The sequence below is a fragment of the Macaca thibetana genome, chromosome 16 (genome assembly GCF_024542745.1).
Source record: "Macaca thibetana thibetana isolate TM-01 chromosome 16, ASM2454274v1, whole genome shotgun sequence".
Classification (NCBI taxonomy): domain Eukaryota; kingdom Metazoa; phylum Chordata; class Mammalia; order Primates; family Cercopithecidae; genus Macaca; species Macaca thibetana.
Genome location: NC_065593.1, coordinates 75167181 through 75193630, shown reverse-complemented (window position 1 = coordinate 75193630; position 26450 = coordinate 75167181). Strand labels below are relative to the sequence as shown.

The 26450-nt window shown below is 49.2% G+C and overlaps 1 protein-coding gene across 8 annotated transcripts in view; it reads right to left on the bottom strand.

Moving 5' to 3' along the window:
- Positions 1 to 1232: 1232 nt before the first annotated feature.
- The window catches only part of PECAM1 (platelet and endothelial cell adhesion molecule 1), an 83953-nt gene continuing 58735 nt past the window's right edge, over positions 1233 to 26450 (bottom strand). For 5 of the 8 annotated variants that reach the window (XM_050762422.1, XM_050762423.1, XM_050762424.1 and 2 more), the window contains 3 exons: positions 20577 to 20633; positions 8473 to 8495; positions 1233 to 2592 (listed from right to left, as the gene is read on the bottom strand). In XM_050762422.1, coding sequence (XP_050618379.1) covers positions 2563 to 2592; positions 8473 to 8495; positions 20577 to 20633 — 110 coding nt within the window. In that variant the 3' untranslated portion in view covers positions 1233 to 2562. The remainder of the gene's footprint in view (positions 2593 to 8472; positions 8496 to 20576; positions 20634 to 26450) is intronic. The other 3 variants (XM_050762425.1, XM_050762428.1, XM_050762426.1) reach the window with 2 other exon arrangements.

Here is a 26450-nt window from a genome sequence, read left to right as displayed (position 1 = left end):
TAACTAATGAGTTCCGCGGCCGAGAAAAGTGGAGTGGGTGCTCCTGGGATGCCTCAGGCTTAGACACTGGGGTTACCGCAGCTGCATAGCAAGGCTGAAGCCAGCGTCCTGGGTTCAGACAGACCTTTTAGCCATTAAATCCACTAAGAAAGATCCCTGTGCATGAAGTTTCCTCCTTGGAAATACAGGCGGAAGAGAAAGTAATTTTAAACTCGTGTGTGCTCCACAGGCTGGAGGTGGTGGCTCATGCCTGCAATCCCGGCACTTTGAGAGGCCAAGGAGGGAGGATCACTTGGGCCCAGGAGTTCGAGACCAGCCTGGGCACCATGATGAAACCTCATCTCTGCAAAAAAATTAAAAAATTAGCCAGCTATGGCGGCTCAGGCCTCTGGTCCCAGCTACCCAGGAGACTGATGTGGGAGGATGGCTTGAGCCCAGGGGTTCGAGGCTGCGGTGAGCCGTGGTTACACCACTGCGCTCAGCCTGGGCAACAGAGCAAGCCTGTCTCAACAAAAACAAAACAAAAAATTCAGTTGTGCTGCATAAGTAAGGCACCGAGAGTAGGAATAGGGTCTTCGCAGCTCCCGTGGCAATTGCCCTTCTCTGGTAAGGGCAAGGGACTAAGGAACTCCCTGGACACAGGGGCTCCAGCTGTCCCCACATCATCAACAGAGATGTGAAGGTCATTAGAGGTCATCTGATCTTTTGACCGCAATCTGAGCCCACCACTCTGAAAACTTGGAAATTGTATGACATTTTCGTGATACAACTGTGTGTGTGTGTGTTGGGGAAAGGAACCAACAGCTTTCATCATGTTGTCAGAAGAGTCTAGGCTGGGCATGGTGGCTCACGCCTGCAATCCCAGCCCTTTGGGAAGCTGAGGTGGGCAGAACACCAAAGGTCAGGAGTTCGAGACCAGCCTGGCCAACATGGTGAAATTCTGTCTCTACTAAAAATACAAAAATTAGCCAGGCGTGGTGGCACCAGCCTGTAATCCCAGCTACTCAGGAGGCCGGGACAGGAGAATTACTTGAACCCAGGAGGTGGAGGTTGCAGTGAGCCGAGATTGCGCCACTGCACTCCAGCCTGGGCAACAAGAGCAAATCTCCATCTCAAAACAAAACAAAACAAAAACATAGACCTGCTTGGTTCTCTCTGTGACTTCAGAGGCCCAAGGAGTCCTCAGCACTACAGATGCATGTGGCCCCTCAGAAGACAACATTTCACAGATCTGCAAAGAGTAAAGGTCAAATTTATTTAATACAACGCCCACGAGGGTCCCTGCAGCTGTGTCACTGAGGCAAACAGGAAAAGTGATTTTGGTTAGGTGTGGTTCTCACCTGTGAAATTCCACAGTGCAATGACAGCAGCCTCTCTCCCACTCAAGACACTGTCAGGAATGTCTTAAGACCTCAGGAGACCACTTCTTTAGCAAGCAGTTTTTTTTTTTTTTTTTTTTTTTTTTTTTTTTTTTTTTGAGATGGATTCTCGCTCTGTCACTCAGGCTGGAGTACAGTGGTGCAATCTCCACTCACTACAACCTCTCTTTCCTGGATTCAAGCGATTATCCCACCTCAGCCTCTTGAGTAGCTGATACTACAGGAATGCGCCACCACATCCGGCTAATTTTTGTATTTTCAGTAGAGACAGGGTTTCACCAGGCTGGTCTCAAACTCTGGACCTTGGGTGATCTGCCCGCCTCAGCCTCCCGAAGTGCTGGGATTACGGGCGTGAGCCACCTCGCCTGCCCTGGCAAGGAATAAATCTTTAAAAATTAGTAAGAAACATACACATTTCAATTTTTCAATTAAGAATAATATTTGCTGTAGGCACCATCTTCCTGTCTTTCAGCCTTCAGCATGGTAGAAGAAAAGAAAAAGAGTGTAGAAAAAAACAGTTTAAGAACATCTGTGCTTGTTCCACCTTCATTTTCTGTTCTGTGCTTTGCCCGAATGAACCGTGTCTTCAGGTCGGTATTTCAAAGGCGGTGCTCCCAAGTAGCCTGGTTTTCCCGTTTGTGGAGGGCGGGGTCATAGAGGGGACAGGGGGAGGCTGTCTGGTCAGCACGGTGTACTTCCAAAGAACAAGGACTACCCAAAACTACAAGCCTTTGAAGGACCAAAGGAAAAGAGAAAAAACTAGCCTCTAACCAGGCCATGTGCTAGAAGTGATTGGCTACAAAAAAGAAAATTGGTTTCTGTGTATGATGGTGCATGGAAAAGGTCTTTATCTCTGCACAAGACAAAATATTCAAGTTTCAGAATATCCCAATGGCCTGTTTGCCCTGGATCTCCTCTTCTGCCCTTCCAATTGCCAAGGATGCTCCAACTTGGTGGAAGGAGGGTATGTGGGAAATTCAGCAGCCCCTCTGTATCTCTTTCTACCCAACATTAACTCAGTAGGATGGATTTAAGAACCGGCAGCTTAGCCTGAGGAATTGCTGTGTTCTGTGGGAGCAGGGCAGGTTCATAAATAAGTGCACAGAGCTCTTGAAATATAGGGATCATCTGCTCTTCTCGGCACATAGATGTCCTTCCAGGGATGTGCATCTGGCCTCGCTGTCTAAGTTCCATCAAGGGAGCCTTCCGTCCTCTGCAGCGACAAGAAACAAGGCAAGTTATGATCACACCTCTCAAGATTGAAGATTGCCCTGATGGAGAGAAATACAAAATGGCAGACAGCATTTCTCGAAGAAAATGCAAAGCAGGGCTGTCACGCACTGGTCCCCCACCCTGCAGGGTTCTCTCTGTGACTTTAGAGGCCCAAGGAGTCCTCAGCACTACAGATGCATGTGGCCCCTCAGAAGACAACATTTCACAGATCTGCAAAGAGTAAAGGTCAAATTTTACTTAATACAACACCCACCAGGGTCCCTGTAGCTGTGTCACTGAGGCAAACAGGGAACGTGATTTTGGTTAGGCGTGGTTCTCAGTTGTGAAATTCCACAGTACAATGACTGCAGCCTCTCTCCCACCCACTCAAGACACTGTCAGGAACGTCTTAAGACCTCAGGAGACCACTTCTTTAGCAAGCAATTTTTTTTTTTAGATGGATTCTCACTCTGTCACTCAGGCTGGAGTGCAGTGGCGCGATCTCTGCTTACGACACCCTCCCTCTCCTGGCTCCTGCCCACATGCATGTCTCCTTCTCTCCATGCCTGCTCTGTAGGGACCATAGCCTCTGTCCCAGCATACATGTTGGACACCAATCACATCAGTCCACCAAGTAACTTCATCAAGCACCCATGTACACCCAGCACAGAGTCCTGAGGGTGCCCCATTTACCCACAGAAGAAGAAAGGAAATTTTGTAAGAGATCTGGCTTCTAGCTCCAGTTCTGCCTCGAACTAACATAAGATGTACCTGTTTGAGGCCTGCTTTTTTATTTTAAAAATGAAGGACTGAACTTAGATGGTCCAACTTAAATGTTTTAAAATGATATGATTCTACCTTAAAAAGAGAAAGAAATTCTGATATATTTCAACACAGAAAAACCTTGAAAACATTATGCTAAATGAAATAAGGCAGACATGAAAGGACAAATAGATGATTCCACTTATATGATGTACCTCGAATAGTCAAATTCATAGAGACAGAAAGTAGACAGCGGTTGCTAGGGGTTGGTGGAGGGGCAATGGGGAGTTAGTGTTTAATGGCTACAGCGTTTTAGTGGCTGCTCTGCCTATGGAGTAGCCATTCTTTTGTTTCTTTACTTCTCTGATAAACTTGCTTTCACTTAAAAAGAAAAAGCAAAAGCTCTGGAGATGGATAGTGGTGATGGTTGCACAGCAATGTGAATGGACCTAAGGCAACTGAATTATACACTTGAAAATGGTTAAGTATACACTTGAAAATGGTGAATTTGCTGGGCGCAGTGGTTCACGCCTGTAATCCCAGCACTTTGGGAGGCCGAGGCGGGTGGATCATGAGGTCAGGAGTTCAAGACCAGCCTGGCCAACACAGTGAAACTCCATCTCTACTAAAAAATACAAAAATTAGCCAGGCGTGGTGGTGGGCGCCTGTAGTCCCAGCTACTCTGGAGGCTGAGGCAGGAGAATGGTGTGAACCCGGGAGACAGAGCTTGCAGTGAGCTGAGATCGCGCCACTGCACTCCAGCCTGGGCGACAGAGTGAGACTCCGTCTCAAAAAAGAAAGAAAGAAAGAAAGAAAGAAAATGGTAAATTTAATATTATGTATATTTTATGACAATTTAACAAAAAGGATTCCTGGCTGGGCATGGTAGCTCACCCCTGTAATCCCAGCACTTTGGGAGGCCAAGGTGGGTGGATCCCCTGAGCTTAGGAGTTCCAGACCAGCGTGGGCAACATGGTGAAACCCCGTCTCTATAAAAAATGCCAAAAATTAGGCATGCATGGTGGTGTGCACCTGTGGTCCCAGCTACTCAGGAGGCTAAGGTGGGAGGAACACTTGGGCCTGGGAGGTGGACGTTGCAGTGAGTTGAAATAGTGCCACTGCACTCCAGCCTGGGTGACAGAGTGACACTTCATCTCAAAAACGAAACGAAACAAAACAACAACAACAAAAAACACCCACAAAAGGATTCCTGGATTCCTTCTGCCATCCTGTAGTGCTCTCTAACAGCTTCAAATGGTATTTGTGTCACCTATCCACCTATTAGTGCTTGGACCGTTATCTGACCCATATGCTGTTCTCTATGCTGGGGATGCAAGAAGCTGTTCCCAAGAATTTTATATTGTACCAATTATTGATAACACCACTATGAAGTAGAAGGTATAAGAGGTCTCACCAAACTGTGGAAGGGGTTCAGAGGCAGCGAGAGGGCTCTGGGCTGGGCAGCAGGGGATTCACAGAAGCAACCCTGGAGTCAGCCTAAAGATTGGATTTTGACAAATGGAAGGAGCCCTTGCAGGGAAAAAGAGCAGGGCATGCTGGGAGATACCAGAGTAGAGGGGGCTCCTGGGCAACAGTGGGCCGTGAAGAGCAGGCAGCATCTAAATCCGCTATTCTGGAAATCCATGTGCACAGGACACTCTGCTGCAGGTGGAACTCAGCAAAGCAGGAGCAGGAGCCGGAGGATGACCCAGGGTCTTGGGACCTTCCCAAGGTGAGCTGGGATAGTGCCTCCATTTTGTTCCAGCCTTGCTGGGTCTGAGGACCCTTGGGGAACAGGACGCAGGGCTGAGGTACCCCAACTAGAAAGCCAAGGCTCTGGCCCCTCCTCTGCTAGGAGAGCCCCATGCGAGTGGGCCAAGCAAGCTGTGCTGGCCCCAGAGGCTGGAGGTCTGCCAGTGCTGGCAGCCACCCTGCTCCGTTTCCTCTGCTCCGCCTGGATGGGGGAGACATGACTCTGGTGTCCAGCCTTTCTGCGGGCCCCAGACCAAGTCCCTCCCCAGACACCTCCGCTCTCCCTCTGTGGGGGCAGTCAATGCCTGGGGCACCATTGCAGAGCCAAAGCCACAGACAGGAAGGGCTGGGCCATAGTCAACAGGGCCTTAGGGGTTTCGAAGTAAAGGTTAACATGCTCACATCCAAGGTCTGGGCTTGCTGTGCTTAAATCAGAAGCCAGCCATCAGCCACCCGAGTGCGGCTGTGAAATCGCCCTGCCTTGTACCCGGAATATTGTGTCATTTTGATTTCAACACACTCTGGGATCTCCAGTTCCTGCTTCTACACAATGCTGCTTCTATTTGCAATAGACCAGGTCTGTGCCAGGTGCACATTCAACCCTTACAACAACCAGATGAGGGAGTTTATGATTCCCAGTTTACAGATGAGGAAGCAGAGGTCCTGAGAGACCAAGAAATCCGCCCATGGTGACATGGCTAAGAAGCGGGAAGTCAAGTGTTAATGTGGGTCTCCGATTCCTAAGTCAAAGCCTGGCCTTGGTTGAATCCTGTGCCTTGGGTAAGCAACAGCTACGTTCTCCATATGTGGCAGGGTCATTTCATGGCCAAATTAAGTTAAGTTCCTCCATCCACACCTACTATTGCCCAAGTGATGAAAAGAGCTTGAAACCAACCAGCTTGTATGTGGTGGTTTGCAGCTTACAGCTTTTATATGGTGGTTGCAGTTGCTCATTTCATCCTTAAGAAAATCCTAAGAGGTTACTCTTATCATCATCGTCATCATCATCTCCTCCACTTTATAGAATAGGAAGCTTGAGCCTGAGGAAGACAGGATCACCCAAAAGACAGCTGGAAAACTGGAGCTCCCCTCCCATCCCCTGATCCCATCACCTGGGCAGTTTCCACTGTAGCCCAGCTGCCTCCTGGCCTCCAGGAAGTGGGGAGGCGAGCTATAGCTGGCAATTGCCTTTCTTTCTGTAAGAAGGCAGGGTTCTCTCCAAGATCCCAAGACTGTCGTAGGTCCAGATTCACCCCTTTCATTTAAGTACAGGGTGTTCTCTTCCACACTATCTGTCTGCGTCGACCACACACACAATTTATAAACAAGGTAAAAATGGCAGAGGAAAAATGAAGTCAGAATGTGCCATTGAAGCAAGTCAAACAATACCAAATTAGTCTTTGGCTAAGTGGCTATCTCATTGTTAAGATATTTCCTCCAATGTTTTCAGAGGCAACGGCCATTAAACAACTGGGAATGATCGCCAGGTTTGATTTCAGGAAGGAAATCTCCTCCCATTTCCCCACTAGGCAATTCAATTAATTTTCTCCTGACCCACACCAGCTGATTATTAGGGAAGCTATACCTGCTTCTTTTATAAACAAAACCCATTTGCTTAAAGGTTCAAAATTCCTTTCCCAATGGCTGGAAACCCTGTGCTCCCACCAGATGACTTTATTCTTTTTTCTGGGGGGACAGGACCAGCCATAGGTGAGCTCTCAGGACCATCCTGGGAGCAGATTTTGATGCCCAAGGGCCAGCTTCTGGGGAAAGTTCTGTCTGGCCTGGGGCTCAGAGCCTTTGTCCAGAGACACCCTTTGGATCCAAGACAAAGTAAATAAGTTGGTCCTACAGGGTGTTTTGGGTGGACCCAGCCATGTTTATCGCTCCGGGAGAACACATCTGTGTCCCGCACTGCCCAGGGAGCAAAGACCTCATTTTCCACTCTCTCAAAGAGATTATTGCTGGAACAGCAACTTCACATCTTGGAAGGAGTCTCTGTCATGACAGAGGACTGGCCACAGAGTATAGAGGCCCGGGCTCTATTCCTCACTCTATTAGCTATCCAGATGGCCCCAGGCACGCTGTTCTACCAATGCAGGCCTCAGTTTCCTCATCTGTCAATTGGGCTCCTTGTCCCAGTGACACAAGAGTCTCTGATTTGAGGAGTCTGAGTGGGTTTTGGCTAGAAAAAAACAAAACAAAACAAAACAAAACAAAACAAAAAAACAACCATTCATTTCATTCCTCTTTTCCTTAAATTCATAGCTTTCTTCCACAAAAGGAATATCAGTGGCTTCCTGTCTGTCAAAGGCATAACGAGCTCTGTTTTACAAGAGTCCAGACATGGGCAAAACAAAGGAAGCCAGGGGCCCACTGGAAGAGCTACCAGAAATCTTGCCGAAGGTTCTTCCCAGACCTAAAAGAAGTTTATACGGCAAATGCCTCATTTCTTAAGATATTAGCTGCCCAGTTAACTCCTGCATTGCTGGGTAGCTCACAAAAAGGTTGGGAGTGGAAGACAGGTCTTTGCAAAAGTTGAACGTGGGCCTCTGTGTCTTTCATAAACCCTCCCATCTGCCAAATAGCAGATTCCTAACTCTATTTCCTACAGAATGAAACTTCTTAACAAGACAAGGCATGTAAGTCCTTTGGATTTAAGCCCTGACTTATCTTTCTCCCGTCACTTGTCACTGTCACACTCTTCTTCTCCCATCCCACGCTGCTTGAAGCTGGTCATCCCTCACCCCTGTGCTCCTGCTGATCTTTCTCCGTCGATGCTGCCATCACTCCATTCATTCTTCACGGCCCATCCAAATGATTCCCTGGGGAAGAGGCCACTAGCCAGGTCTCTCTTCTGTGTTCCCACAGGCTCTGGCATAGCTCACTTTGCTTTATGATAAGTGATCACATGTCTGATTCCCTCAACAGAAGGTGAACTGAGAAGGAGAACCTTGTGTGTCTCCTGCAGCTGATGGCCTGGTGTGTAGTGGGTAATTGGTATCGGCTAAATTGCACTGAGCTGTCAGCTTCTCCACTCCTCCAAGCATACGCCCTAGATCTGCCTCACTTCCAGAGCCTAGACTCTGCCATTAATTGAAATGTGTGCTTTGCTTGTTTGGTGCTAAGCACCCTAGAGTGCCAATCCCTTCACATGTGGGCTGAGATGTAATGATGGAAATTGCAAGAGACAATATTCAAAATCGGAACTGGCCAAGGCTAGTCAGAGAAGCCCAGGGCTCCTGGTCTGAAACAGACTAGGGAGTGGGGAAGAATTCGTGGGAATGCAGGACGTGGGTGAGTCTGGAAATATTTCACTGTTCAGTGGAGTACTTTTAAATATAATGTATATGAAATGTGTACTTACAGAGTATCTGTTTTCCATGGCATCTGCAAAACAAAGGATGACATGGCAGTGAGCAATGCAAAGAACCCAGTTCAACTGCCCCAACAACGTCACAGGGGCAGGAGCAGGCCGAGAAAAGAGGGAGGAGGCAAGAGCCAGGAGACATCAGCCCGCAGGTGCCCTTAGAGGTTTCTGGCTCCCGTGTGCAAAGACAGGTTCCCCGGGACCCTCTAGCTCCACATGACATGCATATAAAGTCCCTGGCACTTCATTTAAAATTTTCTTTATTTTTTTTGAGACAGAGTCTCCCTTTGTCACCCAGGCTGGAGTGCAGTGGCACCATCTCAGCTCACTGCACCCTCTGCCTCCCGGGTTCAAGGAATTCTCCTGCCTCAGCCTTCCAAGTCGCTGGGATTACAGGCAAGCACCACCATGCCTGGCTAATTTTTTTTGTATTTTCAGTAGAAATGGGGTTTCACCATGTTGGCCAGGCTGGTCTCGATCTCCTGGCCTCAGGTGATCCGCCAACCTCAGCCTCCCAAAGTGCTGGCTATGTCACCATGTCCGGCCTCATTTAATATTTTAAACAGTTTTTAAAAAATGTAGTATCATGGCCAGGCGTGGTGGCTCATGCCTGTAATCCCAGCATTTGGGAAGGCTGAGGCGGGCGGATCATCTGAGGCCAGGAGACCAGCCTGGCCAACATGGCGAAACCCCATCTCTACTAAAAATACAAAATTAGCCAGGCGTGGTGGTGGGCACCTGTAGTCCCAGTTACTCGGGAGGCTGAGGCAGGAGAATCACTTGAACCTGGGAGGCAGAGGTTGTAGTGAGCCGAGATTGCACCACTGCACTCCAGTCTGGGCGACAGAGCAAGACTCCATCTAAAAAAAAAAAAAAAAAAAAAAAAAAGAGTAGCACATATTTTTTTAAGAAAAAAAAATGAAAACTATGGGAAAGTAGGAAGTAGCAGATAAAAATGATCTCTGGCCTCATTCTCCAAACCCTGTTGATGCTTTTTTTTTCTTCTAGTCATTTTCCACTATGATTTGACTTTTTGGGGGGCAGGGAGGCAGGGGAGCAGTTATAATTATACAGTATATGCCACTTTATAACTTAACTTTTTCATGTAACATGGCTTTATAAACTTTTTCCGGTAACTTCTCAAGCATAATTGTCCAATTAGCTACTAAATAATTGTTAAATGGATGTGCAACTATTGACTTCACCAATTCCTTACTTTAAAAATATAGGTTCTTTCCAAGTTTTTGCTCTTTTCAATAATACCACCAGTATCCTCTTTGGGAATAAAGCTATTTCTAGATTTCACACTATTTTGTCAATCCCTTTCAGGAGCAGACTCAACAGAGCAGGAGGCAGAAGCATTGCCAATGCTCTTAGCAGATCTGGGCAACTCTTTCTCCTTCCCCTCAGGAGTCTCTTCTCAACTGCCCAGAAGCCCACACCACCTTCTTTTTTTTTTTTTTTTTTTTTTTTTTGAGACAGAGTCTAGTTCTGTCGCCCAGGCTGGAGTGCAGTGGCTCACTGCAACCTCCATCTCCTGGGTTCAAGTGATTCTTCTGCCTCAGCCTCCCAAGTAGCTGGGATTATAGGTGCCCACCACCATACCTGGGTAATTTTTGTATTTTTAGTAAAGATGGGGTTTAGCCATGTTGGCCAGGCTGGTCTCAAACTCCTGACCTCAGATGATCCACCTGCCTCAGTCTCCCAAAGTGCTGGGATTACAAGGCATAAGCCACTGCGCCTGGCCTCACACCACCTTCCTGGCAGGTGACATGCTGTGTTTGCCTGGCCCTGCCAGTCTGCAGTTGTGCAAATGGTCCCAACCAGATGTCAGCAAGAGGACAGTGAGGGTGAGAAAAGCCAATGAGAGCAGGAAGCTCTGCATGGGTGGTGGGTGATCCCTGCCTGCATTCATTAGAGATGGTCTTCACTATGAGAGGCAAGTGACGGGTATGGCTTGCCCTTCTGGAAAGGACCAGGACCCCACCCAATGGTCAGCGGCCCATATGTTGGGGCAGATCCCCAAACAGCCGACTGTGGACCCTGACTTGAAGACAGAGAAGTCATGGGAACCTCACCTGCTGCCTGGGGGAGACCCCAAGAGGTGATGCGGGCATTGGGGATGGTTGCTGTTCTCAAAGGTGGTGGAGGGAATGGTGGGAGGGCCATAGGTCCTCAGTCTTATCGAGAAAAGCATGCCAAGGGGCCTCGGTATAGAGCCAGCCCCAAGCCCACATACAGTTCCTCCTGGACCTCGGGCAGGCTCAGGGCCCATCTGTCACAGCGGGGGTCACAACCCTTCTGTTTCTCTAATTTAGAAATATCCTGTTTCCCCAAGTCCACCTCACCCTAACACCCTGTCTTATCACAAGTCCTTTGCCCCTCCCCCATAGAGGGAACAGAGCCAGAAGTTCCTCAGAGGCCCTTTTTCTGTCCTGGCTGGGCCAGAGGCTGGCGTCAATAGCCAAATGATGAATCAGCCCAATGGTAATGTTGAGCCATTGTGTCAACTTCCATGCATTGAGTGAGGTTGGGGACAGCACCCCCAACGCAAATCTGACCTGCAAGGACCCAAAGGATCCCGTGATTCCTGGAACCTCCTAGTCTCCCAAGGGCTCTGGAACCTCCTTCCCAACAGGGAAAGAACCTCAAGTCAGCATTTTCTAAAGCAATCTAAAGACCCAATGCTAAAATCTCAAATACTGATGGAACACCCACTCCACGCACACTTGCAGTTCTTGTTTTTTTGGTAACAGAGCAGTCACCACCAAAGTAGAATTGGAGGTAGCATCCATTTTTTTCATGGGATGCTCTTTTACCATCTTGCACGCCAAAGTAGGAAATGGCTCCCTAGGGGTAGGGTTGGCAGTGCCCTCTGGCCTCACTGGCTCTGGGCCTCACAGGATGGGTGGGGACTGATCCTCAAGTGCTCTTCTCTTCCTCCCATGGGAGACTTGGCACAGAGGCCTCCTTTTCTTCGGTTCTTTCTCAGCCTTTTCCTGTCACGGCTACTCTCAGCCCAGTCACTCTTGGTATACTGGCTGGCAGGGGATGAGGTGAGGACTAGGGTTTCTGCCTCCTTAAGCAACACCCTGGAAGTCTGAATTCCAGGCAAATAGAAAGTAGAAGGTAGACCGGGTGCAGTGGCTCATGCCTGTCATCCCAGCACTTTGGGAGGCTGAGACGGGCAGATCACTTGTGGCCAGGAGTTTGAGACCAGCCTGGCCAACATGGTGAAACTCCGTCTCTACTAAAAATACAAAAATTAGCTGGGCGTGGTGGTGCGTGCCTGCAATCCCAGCTACTTGGAAGGCTGAGGCATGAGAATCACTTGAACCCAGGAGGCAAACGTTGCAGTGAACCAAGATCATGCCACTGCATTCCAGCCTGGGTGACACAGCAAGACACAGTCTCGAAAAAAAAAAAAAAAAAAAAAGAAAGAAAACAAAAAAAAACCAGAAAACAGCAACAAAAAAGTAAAAGCTGGACATTGAGTGAACAGATTCTGTGATGGGGAGGTGGGCCTCTCTGACTCCATATGCATGGCTGGTGCCCAGAGCATGGTTCAGCACCCATCCAGAGCCACAGTAATCAGGTTGGATGTGCCCCAAGTCATCTCCCAAGACAGAGGGCAGGCAAGAGCTGGCATTGGAGAGAAAAACCAGCCCTCCTGTTGGAGGAGTTGCAGGAGGTAAATTCCTCTAGCCAGGGTTTCTCCATGGTGGCCCTGTTGAAATTTTGGGCTGGGTGGTGTTTTGTGGTGGGGAGAGGGCTGTCCTGTGCATTGTTGCATGGTTAGCAGTATCCCTGGCCTCTATCCGTGAGATGCAGTAGCATTCTCTTCTCTGTCCACCACGCAGTGACAACCAAAAGTGTAGTACTTAGTGCCACTGAACTGGACACTTAAGAGTTAGAATGGTAAATTTTATGTGATATGCATTTTACTACAATTTTAAGAATAAAATTGTAAAAAGTAAAAAAAAAAAGTGGGCCAGGCACTGTAATCCCAGCACTTTGGGAGGCTGAGGCAGGCGGATTGCTTGAGCTCAGGAGTTTAAGACCAGCCTGGTCAACATGACGAAACCCCATCTCTACTAAAAATACAAAAAAATTTGCTGGGTGCAGTGGCGCATGCCTGTAGTCCCAGCTGAGTCAGAGGGGCCTGCCTTCGGAGGCGGAGGTTGCAGTGAGCCAAGATTGTGCCACTGCACTCCAGCCTGGGTGACAGAGAGAGACCCTTTCTCAAAAAAAAGGGAAAAAAACATAGTGTAGAATTCTACTGTATATCTCTAGGCCGTAGAAAGTCAATAGGGAAACTGAGACACACAGGATCCCTGCCAGTGCTGTGTCCATCCCCTAAAGCGGGGAGGCAGCTGAGTAGAAGGGGCCTCATGATACAATTTAAAAAAAAAAAAGCCGTGCTTAGAGCCAAAAGCCAAGACTGGAAAGACCAGGCAGCTCCCCGCTGTCTGCAAGCTTTCCCATCAAACTCCAGCCTCCTGTGCCAGCGCCCAGCTCTCTCTCCTCGGCCCTGGGGCTGCTCCTTGGAGGCAGGCCTGCCCCATGCCCTTTTGCTTATCTAGGGGAGGGTTTATTTTGTATTAGTCAGGGGTTGAAAGGGGGTTTAAGGGCCAGAACTGTGCCCTGTAAGCCATTTCCCAAAATAGGCAACCCTGAAGTACTGCAGGCTAGAAGATGATGGCGAACAAGAGGAGGAAAGGTCAGCGAAGACTCCGCTCTGCACCCAGCTGGCTCACTGATCCGTCCAAGACCTACCCCACACCGGTCCCCCTGTTTTAGGGGGGTCACTCAATACCACCTTCCCTCCAATAAGCACAGTGTTTCTGGGTTTTACCTGCCCACCAATGCTGCAAGATCCCTCCAGGATTTCTGGAGGGTGAGAAAGACCCTACTCCTTCCAACAAGAACAGAGCCTTAGCGTGGCACAACCGGAAAGGAACACGCAGCATCAAGAATGGGTCTCAAAGCCCAGGTCCCAGTGTGACTGCAGCAGCTGCACGTGGGCACTTGTTAGAAATGCAGGTTTTTGGCACCACTCCAGACCCAGTGAATGGGAAATTCACAGGGAGTGGGGTGCTGCCAAACAACTGATGTTTTAATAAAGCCCGAGGACCACTGACCTGCATCCAGCCCATCCCTCACCTTACAGAGAAGGTGATCAAGGTCTCAAGAGGCTCTACGACTTGCCCAGGGTCACCCAGGCCACAGTAGAATATTACTCTTAATGTCTAAAGTAGATGGGAGCTACTTAGGAGGCTGAGATGGGAGGATGCTTGAGGCCGGGGGATGGAGGTTGCAGTGAGCCAAGATCATGCCACTGCACTCCAGCCTGAGTGACAGAGCCAGATGCTGTCTGGAAAAAAAAAAAAAAGTAGACAGAGTTCTCCAATTATGCCGATAACATGAAAACTAGACTAAGAAAGATGGAAAACAGAGAAGAATGCAGTCAACTGGTTTGGCAACAAACAACTGACAGCAATTGGTAACAAACCAATTGAGAGAAAAAAAGAGAGGGAACAGGAAGGCTTTGAAGAGCATGACTTCAGCCAGGCTTCCTGGGTTCAATCCCTGCTCTACCACTGGCTGTGGAACAAGGACAAGTTAGTTAACCTCTGGGCCCGTTTCCCCATCTGCAGAGCAAGAATAATAATAGAACCCCCATCAGCCGTATGATGATCTTGAGGATTAAGGTAGGACTCCAAGTGTCTCACACACAGGGAGTGCTCAATACATATTAGCTGTAATTGTGACCGAGGAGGAAGGGACTCTCCCAACCACAAGAGAATTAGAGTATAGGGAGAAAAAAATCAACACGGAACAAAAGAAATCTGCAGTCTATAGAGGTGGAATAATATCCAGAGGAAAGAGTTGCTGAAGAATTTGGCAATGATGAAGAATCTGGGGATGGTTATGATGATGTATAAGAAATGATGATCTGGCTGGGCGTGCTGGCTCATGCCTGTCATCCCAGCCCTTTGGGAGTTCGAGGCAGGTGGATCACCTGAGGTCTAGAGTTCAAGATCAGCCTGGCCAATATCGTGAAACTCTGTCTCTACTAAAAATACAAAAAAAAAAAAAAAAAAAAAAAAAATTAGCTAGGCGTGGTGGCAGTAGCTGTGGTACCAGCTACTCAGGAGGCTGAGGCAGGAGAATCATTTGAACCTGGGAGCTGGAGTTTGCAGTGAGCCAAGATCACGCCACTGCACTCCAGCCTGGGCAACAGAGTGAAGATCCCATCTCAAAAAAAAAAAAAAAAAAAAAAAAAGAAAGAAAGAAAGAAAAGAACAAAAGAAAAAGAAATAAATAAAGAAATGATGATCCTTAATGAGCTCTGGGCTCTGGAGAGGACTTGAACAAAGAGAGGTTGAGGATGAGTGTGGGAGAAGCCTAAGTGGGTGGGTCATTGCTGGCTGAAGGATCTGGCTCCTTGGAGAATCATCTCACTTCCCCCAGGCAGAGAGGAGGGAATCTCTCCGATTTCACGTAGGGAGTGGAAGAAAAGAGATTACTTAGAAGATGGTTTATATTAAGGAAGTCCCAGAGAATTTAGGAGAAAAATTCCTCCAATGGATGCCTGCTTTCTAGCAAACCAGTAAGAGGAAAAGAAAGCAAGCAAAGCCGAGCCTTCAGGTGGCACACGCCTAAATCCCAGCACTTTGGGAGGCCAAGGCGGGCGGATCGCTTGAGCCCAGGAATTGGACAACAGCCTGGGCAACATGGTAAATTAGCCAGGTGTGGTGGTGTGTGCCTGTAATCCCAGCTTCTCCAGAGGCTGAGGCAGGAGGATCGCTTGAGCCCAGGAGGTGGAGGCTGCTGTGCACCGTGATTGTGCCACTGCACTCCAGCCTGGGTAACAGAGTGAGACTCTGTCTTACGAAAAAGAAAGAAAAGAGAAGAAAAGAAAAGAAAGAAGTAAGGAATGAGACAGAGAGAGAGAAAGAGAGAAAGAAAGAAAGAAAAAAAGGAAAGAAAGGAAAAAGAAGAAAGAAAAGAAAGAAAGAAAGAAAGAAAGAAAGAAAGAAAGAAAGAAAGAAAGAAAGAAAGAAAGAAAGAAAGAAAGAAAGAAAGAAAGAAAGAAAGAAAGAAAGAATCAGTCATATCCTACAGGATCCTCTCCTCAAGGAAGCACTGAGAAACAGGAAATCCCTTGGCTTCCAGGACCAGAGGCTTCTAGGTGGGTTGGAGACACAGCTGCAGGCAGCTGCAGGCCCCAAGGGCTACAGCCATGCAGGACCCAGGGCTCTTTCTACCTTCACCCCTGGGCAGGTTAGAGACCTGTCAGGTTCCCTAATGGTCTGCCAGTTTAGAGACCAGGTTGCAGAGTCCAGGTGGCCCAGGTGGTGCTGTGGGAGGGTCCTGGCCTGGGAGTCAGGGGACTGCTCTAGTAGTACTCTGGGCAAGACACTGAATTCTGTAGGGTTCAAGTTCCTCCTGTGTTTTTAAACTGAAATTGATTAAATGCTCACTCTGTGGCAGGGATAACACCGTGACTGTGGGGATAACCAGTACTATCTCCCATGATTCTATCTCATTTAACCCCATTTGCATTTAACAGTTGAAGAAACTGAGTCTCTGAGGGGTAAGACATCTTGGTCACAGTCACACAGCTGGTTGGGGGCTGCCTCGGAACGGGGACTGCGATGTCTCCCAGCAAAGCCTGTGCCCTACACCGCTTCAAATCCTACAAGAGTGGGTTCTACGATGCCTGTGGTTTCAGCCTGAGGGAGGGGTCAGGTTCCAACAGCCCAGACACCAACCTGGAGACCACGAGAAAACCCACTCGAACAGCCAGCTGCCCTAACGCAGATGAAGGAAATCAGAATATGCCACCACGAAATATGGCCCTTTGGCATAAGGATTATCTCGAGCTGGTTCAGATGTAGACAGAAGTCTTCCCAGAGCTGCTTCCATCTAAAAGTGGAAACTACTTCTTCCTTTTTTTTTTTTTGAGACAGATTAACAAGAGAAAAACAAAGAGGGCCTCTGTTTTTCTCTTGTTAATCTGTCTTGTCTAATTTGCAGGGCCCCAGTCAGAAAACCTAGGAGAGTAAAGGGAAAAAGTTAAGTTTTTTGGAACCCACAGTCTCACTCTGTCACCCAGGCTGGAGGGCAGTGGTGCAGTCACTGCAGACTCCACCTCCCAGGCTCAAGCTATCCTCCTGCCTCAGTCTCCTGTGCAGCTGGGACTACAGGCACGTATCACTACACCCAGCTAATTTTTTTTTCTATTGATTTTTAATTTTTTTTTTTTTTTTTACTTTTTTTGTAGAGATGGGGACTCACTATGTTGCCCAAGTTGGTCTCAAATTCCTGGGCTCAAGCGATTCTCTCACCTCAGCCTTCCAAAGTGCTGAGATTACAGGCATGAGCCACCATGCCCAGCCCTAAAAGCAGAAACTCCTAAGAAAAGACCCAAAGTGCTGAGATTACAGGCATGAACCACCATGCCCAACCCTAAAAGCAGAAACTCCTAAGAAAAGACGCCTGCTGTAAATATCCCCATAGAAGCTTTGTGGCCACTTGATTCACTTCCCCAGTTTGCCACCCTGGGAAGCCAAAAACCATTTTTCCTTTGTCTTGTCATTTCTCTACATATTTATTGCTCTTTGTTAAGATGCTTTATATATTTATTTTTATTTTTATTTTTTTGAGACAGAGTTTCATTCTTGTTGCCCAGGCTGCAGTGTAACGGCGTGATCTCAGCTCACTGCAACCTCTGCCTCCCGGGTTCAAGCAATTCTCCTGCCTCAGTACAGGCATGTACCACCAGGCCTGTATAATTTTTTGTGTTTTTAGTAGAGATGGGGTTTCACCATGTTGGTCAGGCTGGTCTCCAACTCCTGACCTCAGGTGATCCACCTGCCTCGGCCTCCCAAAGTGCTGGGATTACAGGCGTGAGCCACTGTTATCAGCCTAAGATGCTTTATAGACCCCAAGTGCTAACTGCCCCTTTGAGTTACTCATCATTGATGTTTCTCCTGTGTGATTTGCATTATGTATGTTAATAAACTCTGTTTTTCTCTTGTTAATCTGCTTGTCCAATTCGCAGGGCCCCAGTCGGAGCACTTAGGAGAGTAAAGGAAAAAAAGTTAAGTTTTTCCCTTCCTATATAGACTCTAGAACGCACACTAAGGTGCCTCCCTCCACCTACAAAAGGGCCTCCAACCAGTAGCCTCAGATGATCACAGACCTCGCTGGAGGCCTCGAGGCAGAGGTGGGAAGGAGCTGGCCTCCTGCAGTGAGGATCCCTGCAGCTTTCACCTTCTACCATCCCACTTCCCAAAACCGAAGACAGTACACCTCAGTGATCAAGAGCGTGGAGTCCACTCCGGGGAGGAACGATTCTCAGGGGCTTGCTTGCTGTGTGATCTTGGGCAAGCGTCTTAACCTCTCTTTTTTTTTTTTTTTTTTTTTGAGACGGAGTCTGGCTCTGTCGCCCAGGCTGGAGTACAGTGGCCCGATCTCAGCTCACTGCAAGCTCCGCCTCCCGGGTTCACGCCATTCTCCTGCCTCAGCCTCCCGCGTAGCTGGGACTACAGGCGCCCGCCACCTCGCCCGGCTAATTTTTTGTATTTTTTAGTAGAGACGGGGTTTCACTGGGTTATCCAGGATGGTCTCGATCTCCTGACCTCGTGATCCGCCCGTCTCGGCCTCCCAAAGTGCTGGGATTACAGGCTTGAGCCACCGCGCCTGGCCTTTTTTTTTTTTTTTTTTTTTTTTTTTTTGGTCTTAACCTCTCTATGCCTCAGTATCCTCAACTGTAAAATGGGATTTGTTGTGAATCCCATTGACAAATCCCATTGAAAGAGACGATGTACTTAGACCACTTAGCACATACAGTAAGTGCTCAAATAGGAGCTTTTGCATAACCAAAGCAACTGAAAGTGAACTCTTCAGCTCTGTCCAAGAAAGTGAACAATCTCAGGGACCACCAAGAAAGCAGAAGGGGCATTTTTGTACAATTGCACAATGGGAGCAACTTTGAACCCTACCTCACTTATAACTTTCCCTTACACTAGACAAATAGAAAACGCCTATTTATTGTCAGATTTGCACTTTGTTAGCTCTGAATATATGGAGATTGTGAAATGAGGTACTGGAGCTAAAAATTTCCCAGAGAATTTGTTATTCAGTAATTATTCAGGGTCAAATTCCGCAAGGGGTTGAGTTTCTGTTCTCCTTTCAAATATACCAACTTTTAAAAGTGAAGTAAGGAGTGATCAGTGTTTCAGATAAAAAGCAGGGTCTTCAGAGAATTGGATGGTTCTTTTAAAACAATGCTTTTTGCCTGGCGCAGTGGCTCACACTTGTAATCCCAGTACTTTAGGACACTGAAGCGGGTGGATTGCTTGAGCTCAGGAATTCAAGACCAGTCTGGGCAACATGGTGAAACCTCATCTCTACCAAAAATACAAAAACTTAGCTGGGCATGGTGGTGTGTGTCTGTGGTCCCAGCTACTTGGGAGAATCACAAGCCTTAGGGGCCAGGGGATGTCGCATGGAGGTTGCAGTCAGCTGAGATGGGACCACTGTACTCCAACCTGGGTGACAGAGTGAGGCTCCGTTTCAAACAAAAACCAAAACAAAACACAAACAGTGATCTCAAATATTGGCAGCATCAGAAACATCTGAGGCTGGCTAAGTTCAGATTCCAGAGACTAGTTTTGTGGGTCTGGGCTGGGCCTGATATTGCTGCTGCTGGTTCGCCGACTGCAATCGGATGAGCCATCCTTTTACGTTTATTTATTTATTTTGAATAAATAAATAAAGCACTTACTGAGCGCTTAATGAACCACCGCTCCCAGCCGGAGTAGCCACCCTTTGTAGAAATGTCCTGGACCATTTTAATGATTCTCTTTTCAAGAATCCACTTAAACAGAGGTCTGCTGTACAAAGCGAGATACTTACATAGTCACTATTTCCCCCACAATGTTTATGTCTTTTAGATTGCTGACTTACTTTCAGAATTTAAAAGTTGTCATTGTGTATTTCATTTCACCAGAATTGAATACAGTTATTATAACCTCCCCCCCGAAAAAAAGGACTTGTTGAACTCCCCCAATTCCGGGTCTGCTTAAACTCTGTGCTCAGCTCTGGGGGAAGCCTGTCCATGAGGAAGCAGTGGGTCATCATGGGAAGTGAAGTGGGGCCAGCCAAACCAAAAGAAATAGAGCAGACCTGCAAACCCACACCCACTCCCAAAGTCAGTCTATTGTCAGAAAAGCTGAAGCTGCTGGGCACGGGGCTCACACTTGTAATCCCAGCACTTTGGGAGGCCGAGGCATGCGGATCACCTGAGGTTGGGAGTTCGAGACCAGCCTGACCAACTGGGAGAAACCCCGTCTCTACTAAAAATACAAAATTAGCTGGGTGTGGTGGCACATGCCTGTAATCCCAGCTACTCAGGAGGCTAAGGCCGGAGAATTGCTTGAACCCGGGAGGCAGAGGTTGTGATGAGCCGAGATCGCTCCGTTGCACTCCAGCCTGGGCATCAAGAGCGAAACTCTGTCTCAAAAAAAAAAAAAAAAAAAAATTGCTGAGCATGGTGGTGGGCGCCTGTAAGCCTAGCCACTCAGGAGGCTGAGGCAGGTGAATCACTTGAATCCAGGAAGTGGAGGTTGCAGTGAGTCAAGATTGTACCACTGCACTCTCCAGCCTGAGTGACAGAGCAAGACTCCATATCAAAAGAAAAAAAAAAAAAAGAAAGAAAGAGAAAAAAAAAAAAAAAAGAAAAAAGAAGAAAGGCTGAAGCTACTGGGAGTCTCCAAAACAAAACGCTTGATGTCCAAGACCTTGGGGAACCCCAGCCACCAGGGCCTGTGTGGGGAGCAGGTAAGGGTCACTGGCTGGGGTCAGTAGGCACTCAAGAAGTGCTTGTTGACTAAACGAATAGTAAATGTAATCCGAGGTGACTTTTTAAGGGGGGTGGGACAGAGGGAGCCCAGAGCACTGGTGTAAGAGGTGGCACCCCTTTTTTGGCCTTCTTTGCTTCCTCTTTTCTCTGCCCACTCCCAAGGCCCCATCAGTGATTCTAAGGGGCATCCATTCCCCAGGTTGGGGCACTGGGGAACCTCACTCACCAGGGACAGCTTTCCGGACTTCAGTGTACACTGTCTCTGTGCCCTTCTTTACTAGATCTGGAAAAAGGACAAGGCATAAGTTAGTAGCTGCCTCTGGGAACCAGGTCAGTCCACTGCAGTCATAGGAAAAGGTCTGAGGCTCTGCAGGCAAGGCTGTACCCCACCACTGCACCCCACTAGAACCAGGTCCAGAAGCACCCGGAGACCTTGTCATTTCTGATATTAGAAGATCCTGGCTGGGCGCGGTGGCTCACGCCTGTAATCCCAGCACTTTGGGAGGCTGAGGCGGGCAGATCACTGAGGTCAGGAGTTTGAGACCATCCTGGCCAACATGGCGAAACCCTGTCTCTACTAAAAATTCAAAAAATTAGCCGGGCGTGGTGATGCGTGCCTGTGATCCTAGCTCTTCGGGAGCTAAGGGATGAGAATCGCTTGAACCCAGGATGCAGAGGTTGCAATGAGCCAAGGTTGCAATAAGCCAAGATTGCGCCATTGCATTCCAGCCTGAGCAACAGAGTGAGACACCATCTCAAAAAAAAAAAAAGAAGAAGAAGAAGAAGAAGAAGATCTTGGTTTAACCAGCATCACCCCTAGTCTGGGAATAGGAGGTCAGCAGGTCATTGTGGAGCAGGGCCACATGCTCCAGAGGAATCCTGGACCTGAGGGGCCACGGATGGAGGGGCCCCAGCAAGGGCCTGCAGCCTCCAGCTTGGTGGCCCCGTTCCTCTTCCCCTGCCACCGTGACCCTTGTCCAGACACTCTGCCAGGTCCCTCAATGCAGGGTTGGGCTATGGCCTCCCCATCACCTGAGAGCCCAGACCCCGGGATCCAGAACCAGATCCCAAGGTCTGGGTTAGAGCCTGGGGGTTGTCAGTGACCCCAGGAATAGCCAGGACTGAGAACTCTTACAGGGTTAGACAGCTGGGCTGGCTGTTTTCACTGCTGGCTCCTGAAACTCATTGCAGTTTCTGGTTGGATTGGTCTGGGGGGCGGGTCCCTGCTGGTTTTTTTAGCAGCTCCTCAGGGGCTCTACTATGCAGACAAAGCTGAGATCCTCTGGGTTAGACCCTCTCAATAGAGCAGCATGTTGACTGACCCAGGGTGTGGTGTACACCTGGAGGAGACTCAAGGGTGCCCTTCCTGCCATCTGTTTACCTTACACTGGGGTATGGGCACAGGATGTGTACACAAAAATACACAGCGTACACACATGCACACTCATGCACACAATGTATATACATTCTATGTACACTCTCATACAGTGTGTAGGGTATGTCTGCACACATTGTATACACATACAGCATGTACATACACACTGTATGTACAAATATGCAAGCTGGGTGTGCACACACTCATGCACACAGGGTGTGCACACACATACATACCCACCAACCCTGAGGAAACAGGATGGAACCTGGCCACTTCCCAGCTCCTGTCACCTGCACAGAGGCCCAGGAAGCCTCTCTGTAGAAAAGAGCCTGATGTCGTGTGGGCCATTATTCTCCTTTTACAGATGGGGAAAGGGAGCCCCAGATAGGGTAAGGGAATTCCTGTGCCACGGTCAGTGCATTTCCCTCCTCAGAGTGGGTGGCCGGGGTATGACCCTGGACTCTACCTGCACTGAGATGCCCTCGTCTCACCATGCTCCAGGGACACCCCACTCTCACCTCCTGGCCCCACACACACTCCTCCACAGCCAGCACTGCCCTTTCTCCCTGCCCCATTTCCCTGCAACCCTGGTAGAGCTTCACGCATGTACCAACACCCCCACACTTACCCTCCCTCTGTGTCCTGGGACGTTACAGGGCCCCCTGAGCTCCATAGCATGTTGGTGACATTTGTCTACAACACACTGACATGACTTATTCCCAAGACCATCTCCCTGGCACCTCCTCTGGGGCGACAGCTGGGGTCTTGGACATGTCCCATTCCTGGGCTTGCTCAGCTGCCCAGGGGCACCTGTCCAAGTTTGAAGTGACAATAATGGTGGTGGTTCCTGTGTTAGGAACCATTTGTGAGGTGAAAGCCTGGGGGTGGGTCAGATCCCTACAGTTGAACTTGGAGCATTTGGGGAGACTAGGGCCTTACACTGACTTCCCCAGGGCACCAAACAGGATTTGGAACTCAGTAGAGTGACTGAGCCACCAGGGTACCCCACTGCTGGGACAGCAGAGATGCCCACACACCCCTCACTCTCTGTGGCGCCAGATGTGGGGGCCTCAAGGGAAGCTGTAGGGATCCCCATCCCTATTGGGGGATCCTCCACATCCCCAAGACACCGTCTGCTTGATGTCAGGCCTGGCCAAGTCACTCACTCAGCAGAATCCTAGCCACCTAGTGTGAACCCCACACTGTGGAAGAGGAAAGGTGATCGGGCCTGGTCCCAGGTTTCAGGAGCTCCAGGCTGCAAGGCAGACAGGTGCACAAACAACGCAGACACTGCAATAAATGCTGCCGAATGCCATGTACCAGGTGCATGGTGCGGGGGCAGTCACGGCCAGCTCACCCTCCGACCCAGGCCTACAGTGGGGGCTGGGGCAGGTGGGGAATAAATGGAGGGAGAGGTCTTGGTGTTTGGGCCTGGGGGCCCAGACACCTTGCACACTTTAGGAACCCCACAGTCCCCAGGCCCACAAGGGGCAGCTGGAGACCTCTCTGGTGGCCTTGGGGATGCTGTGACACTCATCCAGCCAGGGCGGCAGGGGAGGCTTCTGCTTCTTGGTGGAGCTGCTAGAGTTGCAGCTGCTCCCAAATCTGCCCAGCTTAGTGATGGGTGGGCAGGCAGAGTTGTAGCTTATCACTACCTCCCCTCCCCACCCACTCCACGGCAGCAGCTGCCTGCTAATGAGTAAACCAGGCTGGCAGGCTGTTTGTCTCTGCTGTCAGGGATGTTTCCGGATGGGGCTTTATTTTGGCTTCTGTTTTTCTCTGTGTTAACAGAGAAGGAGATGGCTTCAACGTCATGGGGTTTTCCCAGCAATTAGTCTCAGAGCAAACATGCAGCATACCAGGATTTACTGAGTTCCTTCCTGCCCCTCCTCCACCCCAAGTGACTACTTGGTTGGCTGCCACTAGGGTCAGAGCTGGATGTGGTTCCCATCCCCTCCTCCATAGGAGGAAGAAGCCTTGAGAACAGGGAACTGGCTTGGTTAAGACCAGGTCAAATGTACTCACCACTGGCCTTGTACCCACAAAGCCCCTTTTCTTACCTGGTAATACCTGGCTCTCCACCCACAGGAAGGCAGAGAGGGAACACCTGAGGCTCAGGCCTGACCTCCCCCCACACTGCTCCTTAGCTGCCAAGGAGGAGGATGGGTCTAGAAAACTCATATTGAACTCCCAAAAAGCTCTCCATTGCCCCCAAGTGACCCTCCTTACGGGTCTACCTGGACCTCTGCAGCCCACACAGCGTTTGTGCAAATGGGAAAGAGGGGCCAGTTAGGTGATGGCACCCCTGCAGCTGCACAGCGTGGCAAGGAGGACACATGCTGACCACCTCTGCTTCACCCAATCCTGGGGGGTCTCAATACCTCCTAATTTTACAATTTTTTGTAGAAATAAGTTCTTGCTTTGTTGCCCAGGCTGGTCTTGAACGCCTGGGCTCAAGTGATCCTCTCGCCTCTGTCTCCCAAAGTGCTGGCATTACAATACCTCCTTCTTGTCCTTTCAACCCTTCCCCGTCTTTGAGTAAGAAAAAGAAAACCAGGGCCAGGTGCAGCGGTTCATGCTTGTAATCCCAGCACTTTGGGAGGCTGAGGTGGGCAGATCAGTGAAAGTTGGGAGTTCGAGATCAGCCTGGCCAACATGGTGAAACCCTGTCTCTATTAAAAATACAGAATTAGCCAGATGTGGTAGCAGGCACTTGTAATCCCAGCTACTCGGGAGGCTGAGGCAGGAGAATTGCTTGAACCCGGGAGGTGGAGGTTGCAGTGAGCCAAGATCGCACCATTGCACTCCAGTCTGGGCAACAGCACGAGACCCTGCCACACACTCACACACACACACGCACACACACACAGCAGCAGCAGCAGCAGCAGCAGCAGGCAGTAATTAGGTCTCCCATCCTGGCCATTCAATTCTTCATCTGGTGCTGCAATCTGAGTCCAAGATATATCTACAATAGAATCCATACATTGCTAGCTCTGTGCCTGCCCATCCCTCTTGCCTGGTGATAACATACTAGTCTCTCTGCTTCTGTTCTTGCCCTCCTTCAGTCTGTTTTCCATGCCAACCACGAGGACATTTTTTTTCTTTTTTTGAGACGGAGTATCACTCTATCGCTGAGGCTGGAGTGCAGTGGTACAATCTCGGCTCACTGCAACCTACGCCTCCTGGGTTCAAACAATTCTCCTGCCTCAGACTCCCAAGCAGCCAGGATTACAGGCACATGCCACCATGCCAGGCTAATTTTTGTATTTTTAGTAGAGACAGGGTTTCACCATGTTGGCCAGGCTGGTCTCAAACTCCAGACCTCAGGTGATCCGCCTGCTTCGGCCTCCCAGAGTGTTGGGATTATAGGTGTGAGCCACCGTGCCCGGCCAAGGACATTTTTTAAAGAAGAAAGTTGAAAGCTGTTACTTCCTTGTCTAAATCCTTCCAAAGGCTCTCGAATCCACTTAGAATAGAATGCAAAGAAATCCTCGGAGGCCCTGCATTCTCCCCAGCTTCCTGTGCCTGCCTTCTGTCCTGCTCACTCTGCAGACGCAATGGCCTCCTTTCAAATCTTGGATGAGCCAAGCTCTGAACTGCCTCACACTGCCCTTTCTATTTCCTGGGACTTCCTATTTCCAGGAGGGACACCCCTCCCTCCTGGTGGGGCTACCTTCTTTGCACCCTTCTGGCCCTGCTTAAATGTCACCCCTCGAAGAGGCCTCTTTGGGCCATCCAAGCCAGAAAAGATGTCACCTTTTATGCCTTCTCATCGCACCCTATTCTTCCCCTTCCAGGCACTTATGATAACCAGCACCACCCAGCCTTTGCTGCAGTGTGTTCCTGGCTCCCTCTCAGGCTGTCCCTCCACAAGGGAGGATCTGTATGTGCCTGTGCTGCCTTCATAGTGGCTGGTCCATCACGAGCCTTAATCACAATTTGTTATCTCAACAAGTGAATCACTTTACAGTGAAATAAAGAGGAAGAGGCCAGGCATGGTGGTTCATGCCTGTAATCCCAGCACTTTGGGAGGCCAAGGTGGGTGGATCACCCAAGGTCAGGAGTTCGAGACCAGCCTGGCCAACATGGTGAAACCCTGTCTCTACTAAAAATACAAAAATTAGCCGGGCATGGTGGCGCATGCCTGTAATCCCAGGTACTCGGGAGGCTGAGGCAGGAGAATAGCCTGAACCCGGGAAGCAGAGGAAGCAGTGTGCCGAAATTGTGTCATTACACTTCAGCCTGGGTGACAAGAGCAAGACTGTCTTTAAAAAAAAAAAAAACAAGAGGAAGAGAGCTTCAGGCCTGCCATGTTCCCCACCCCTCTCAGGTCCAGCCTAGACTCGGAAGTGAGTTGTGCAGATTGGGCAGTACACAATCCCCGGAGGCCATTCTGTTGGTAGGCTATGGGAGTGTGCCCCAGTGGTGCAGCATACAGCCCAGCGGCTCTGTGGGGCATTTCCTTACTTTCCTCTGTAAGGAAAGTTCTGTGCATACACCTGCTGACACTCAGCCCAGGCTCAAAAAGGGAAGAAAAGGAGAAGTGCAAGACTCCTCCCAGATCATGGAGCAAGGGGTGATTTCAGGACCCCATTGCCATGTGGTCTGGCTGGCACAGCCTAGAAAACTGCACGCATTCAGCCTGCACAGTCTGGAAAACTGCCCCAGGCCTGCCTGGCTAGGTGGATGCAGCCTGGGGTTAGCCTCAGAGGAAGGGAGACAGAT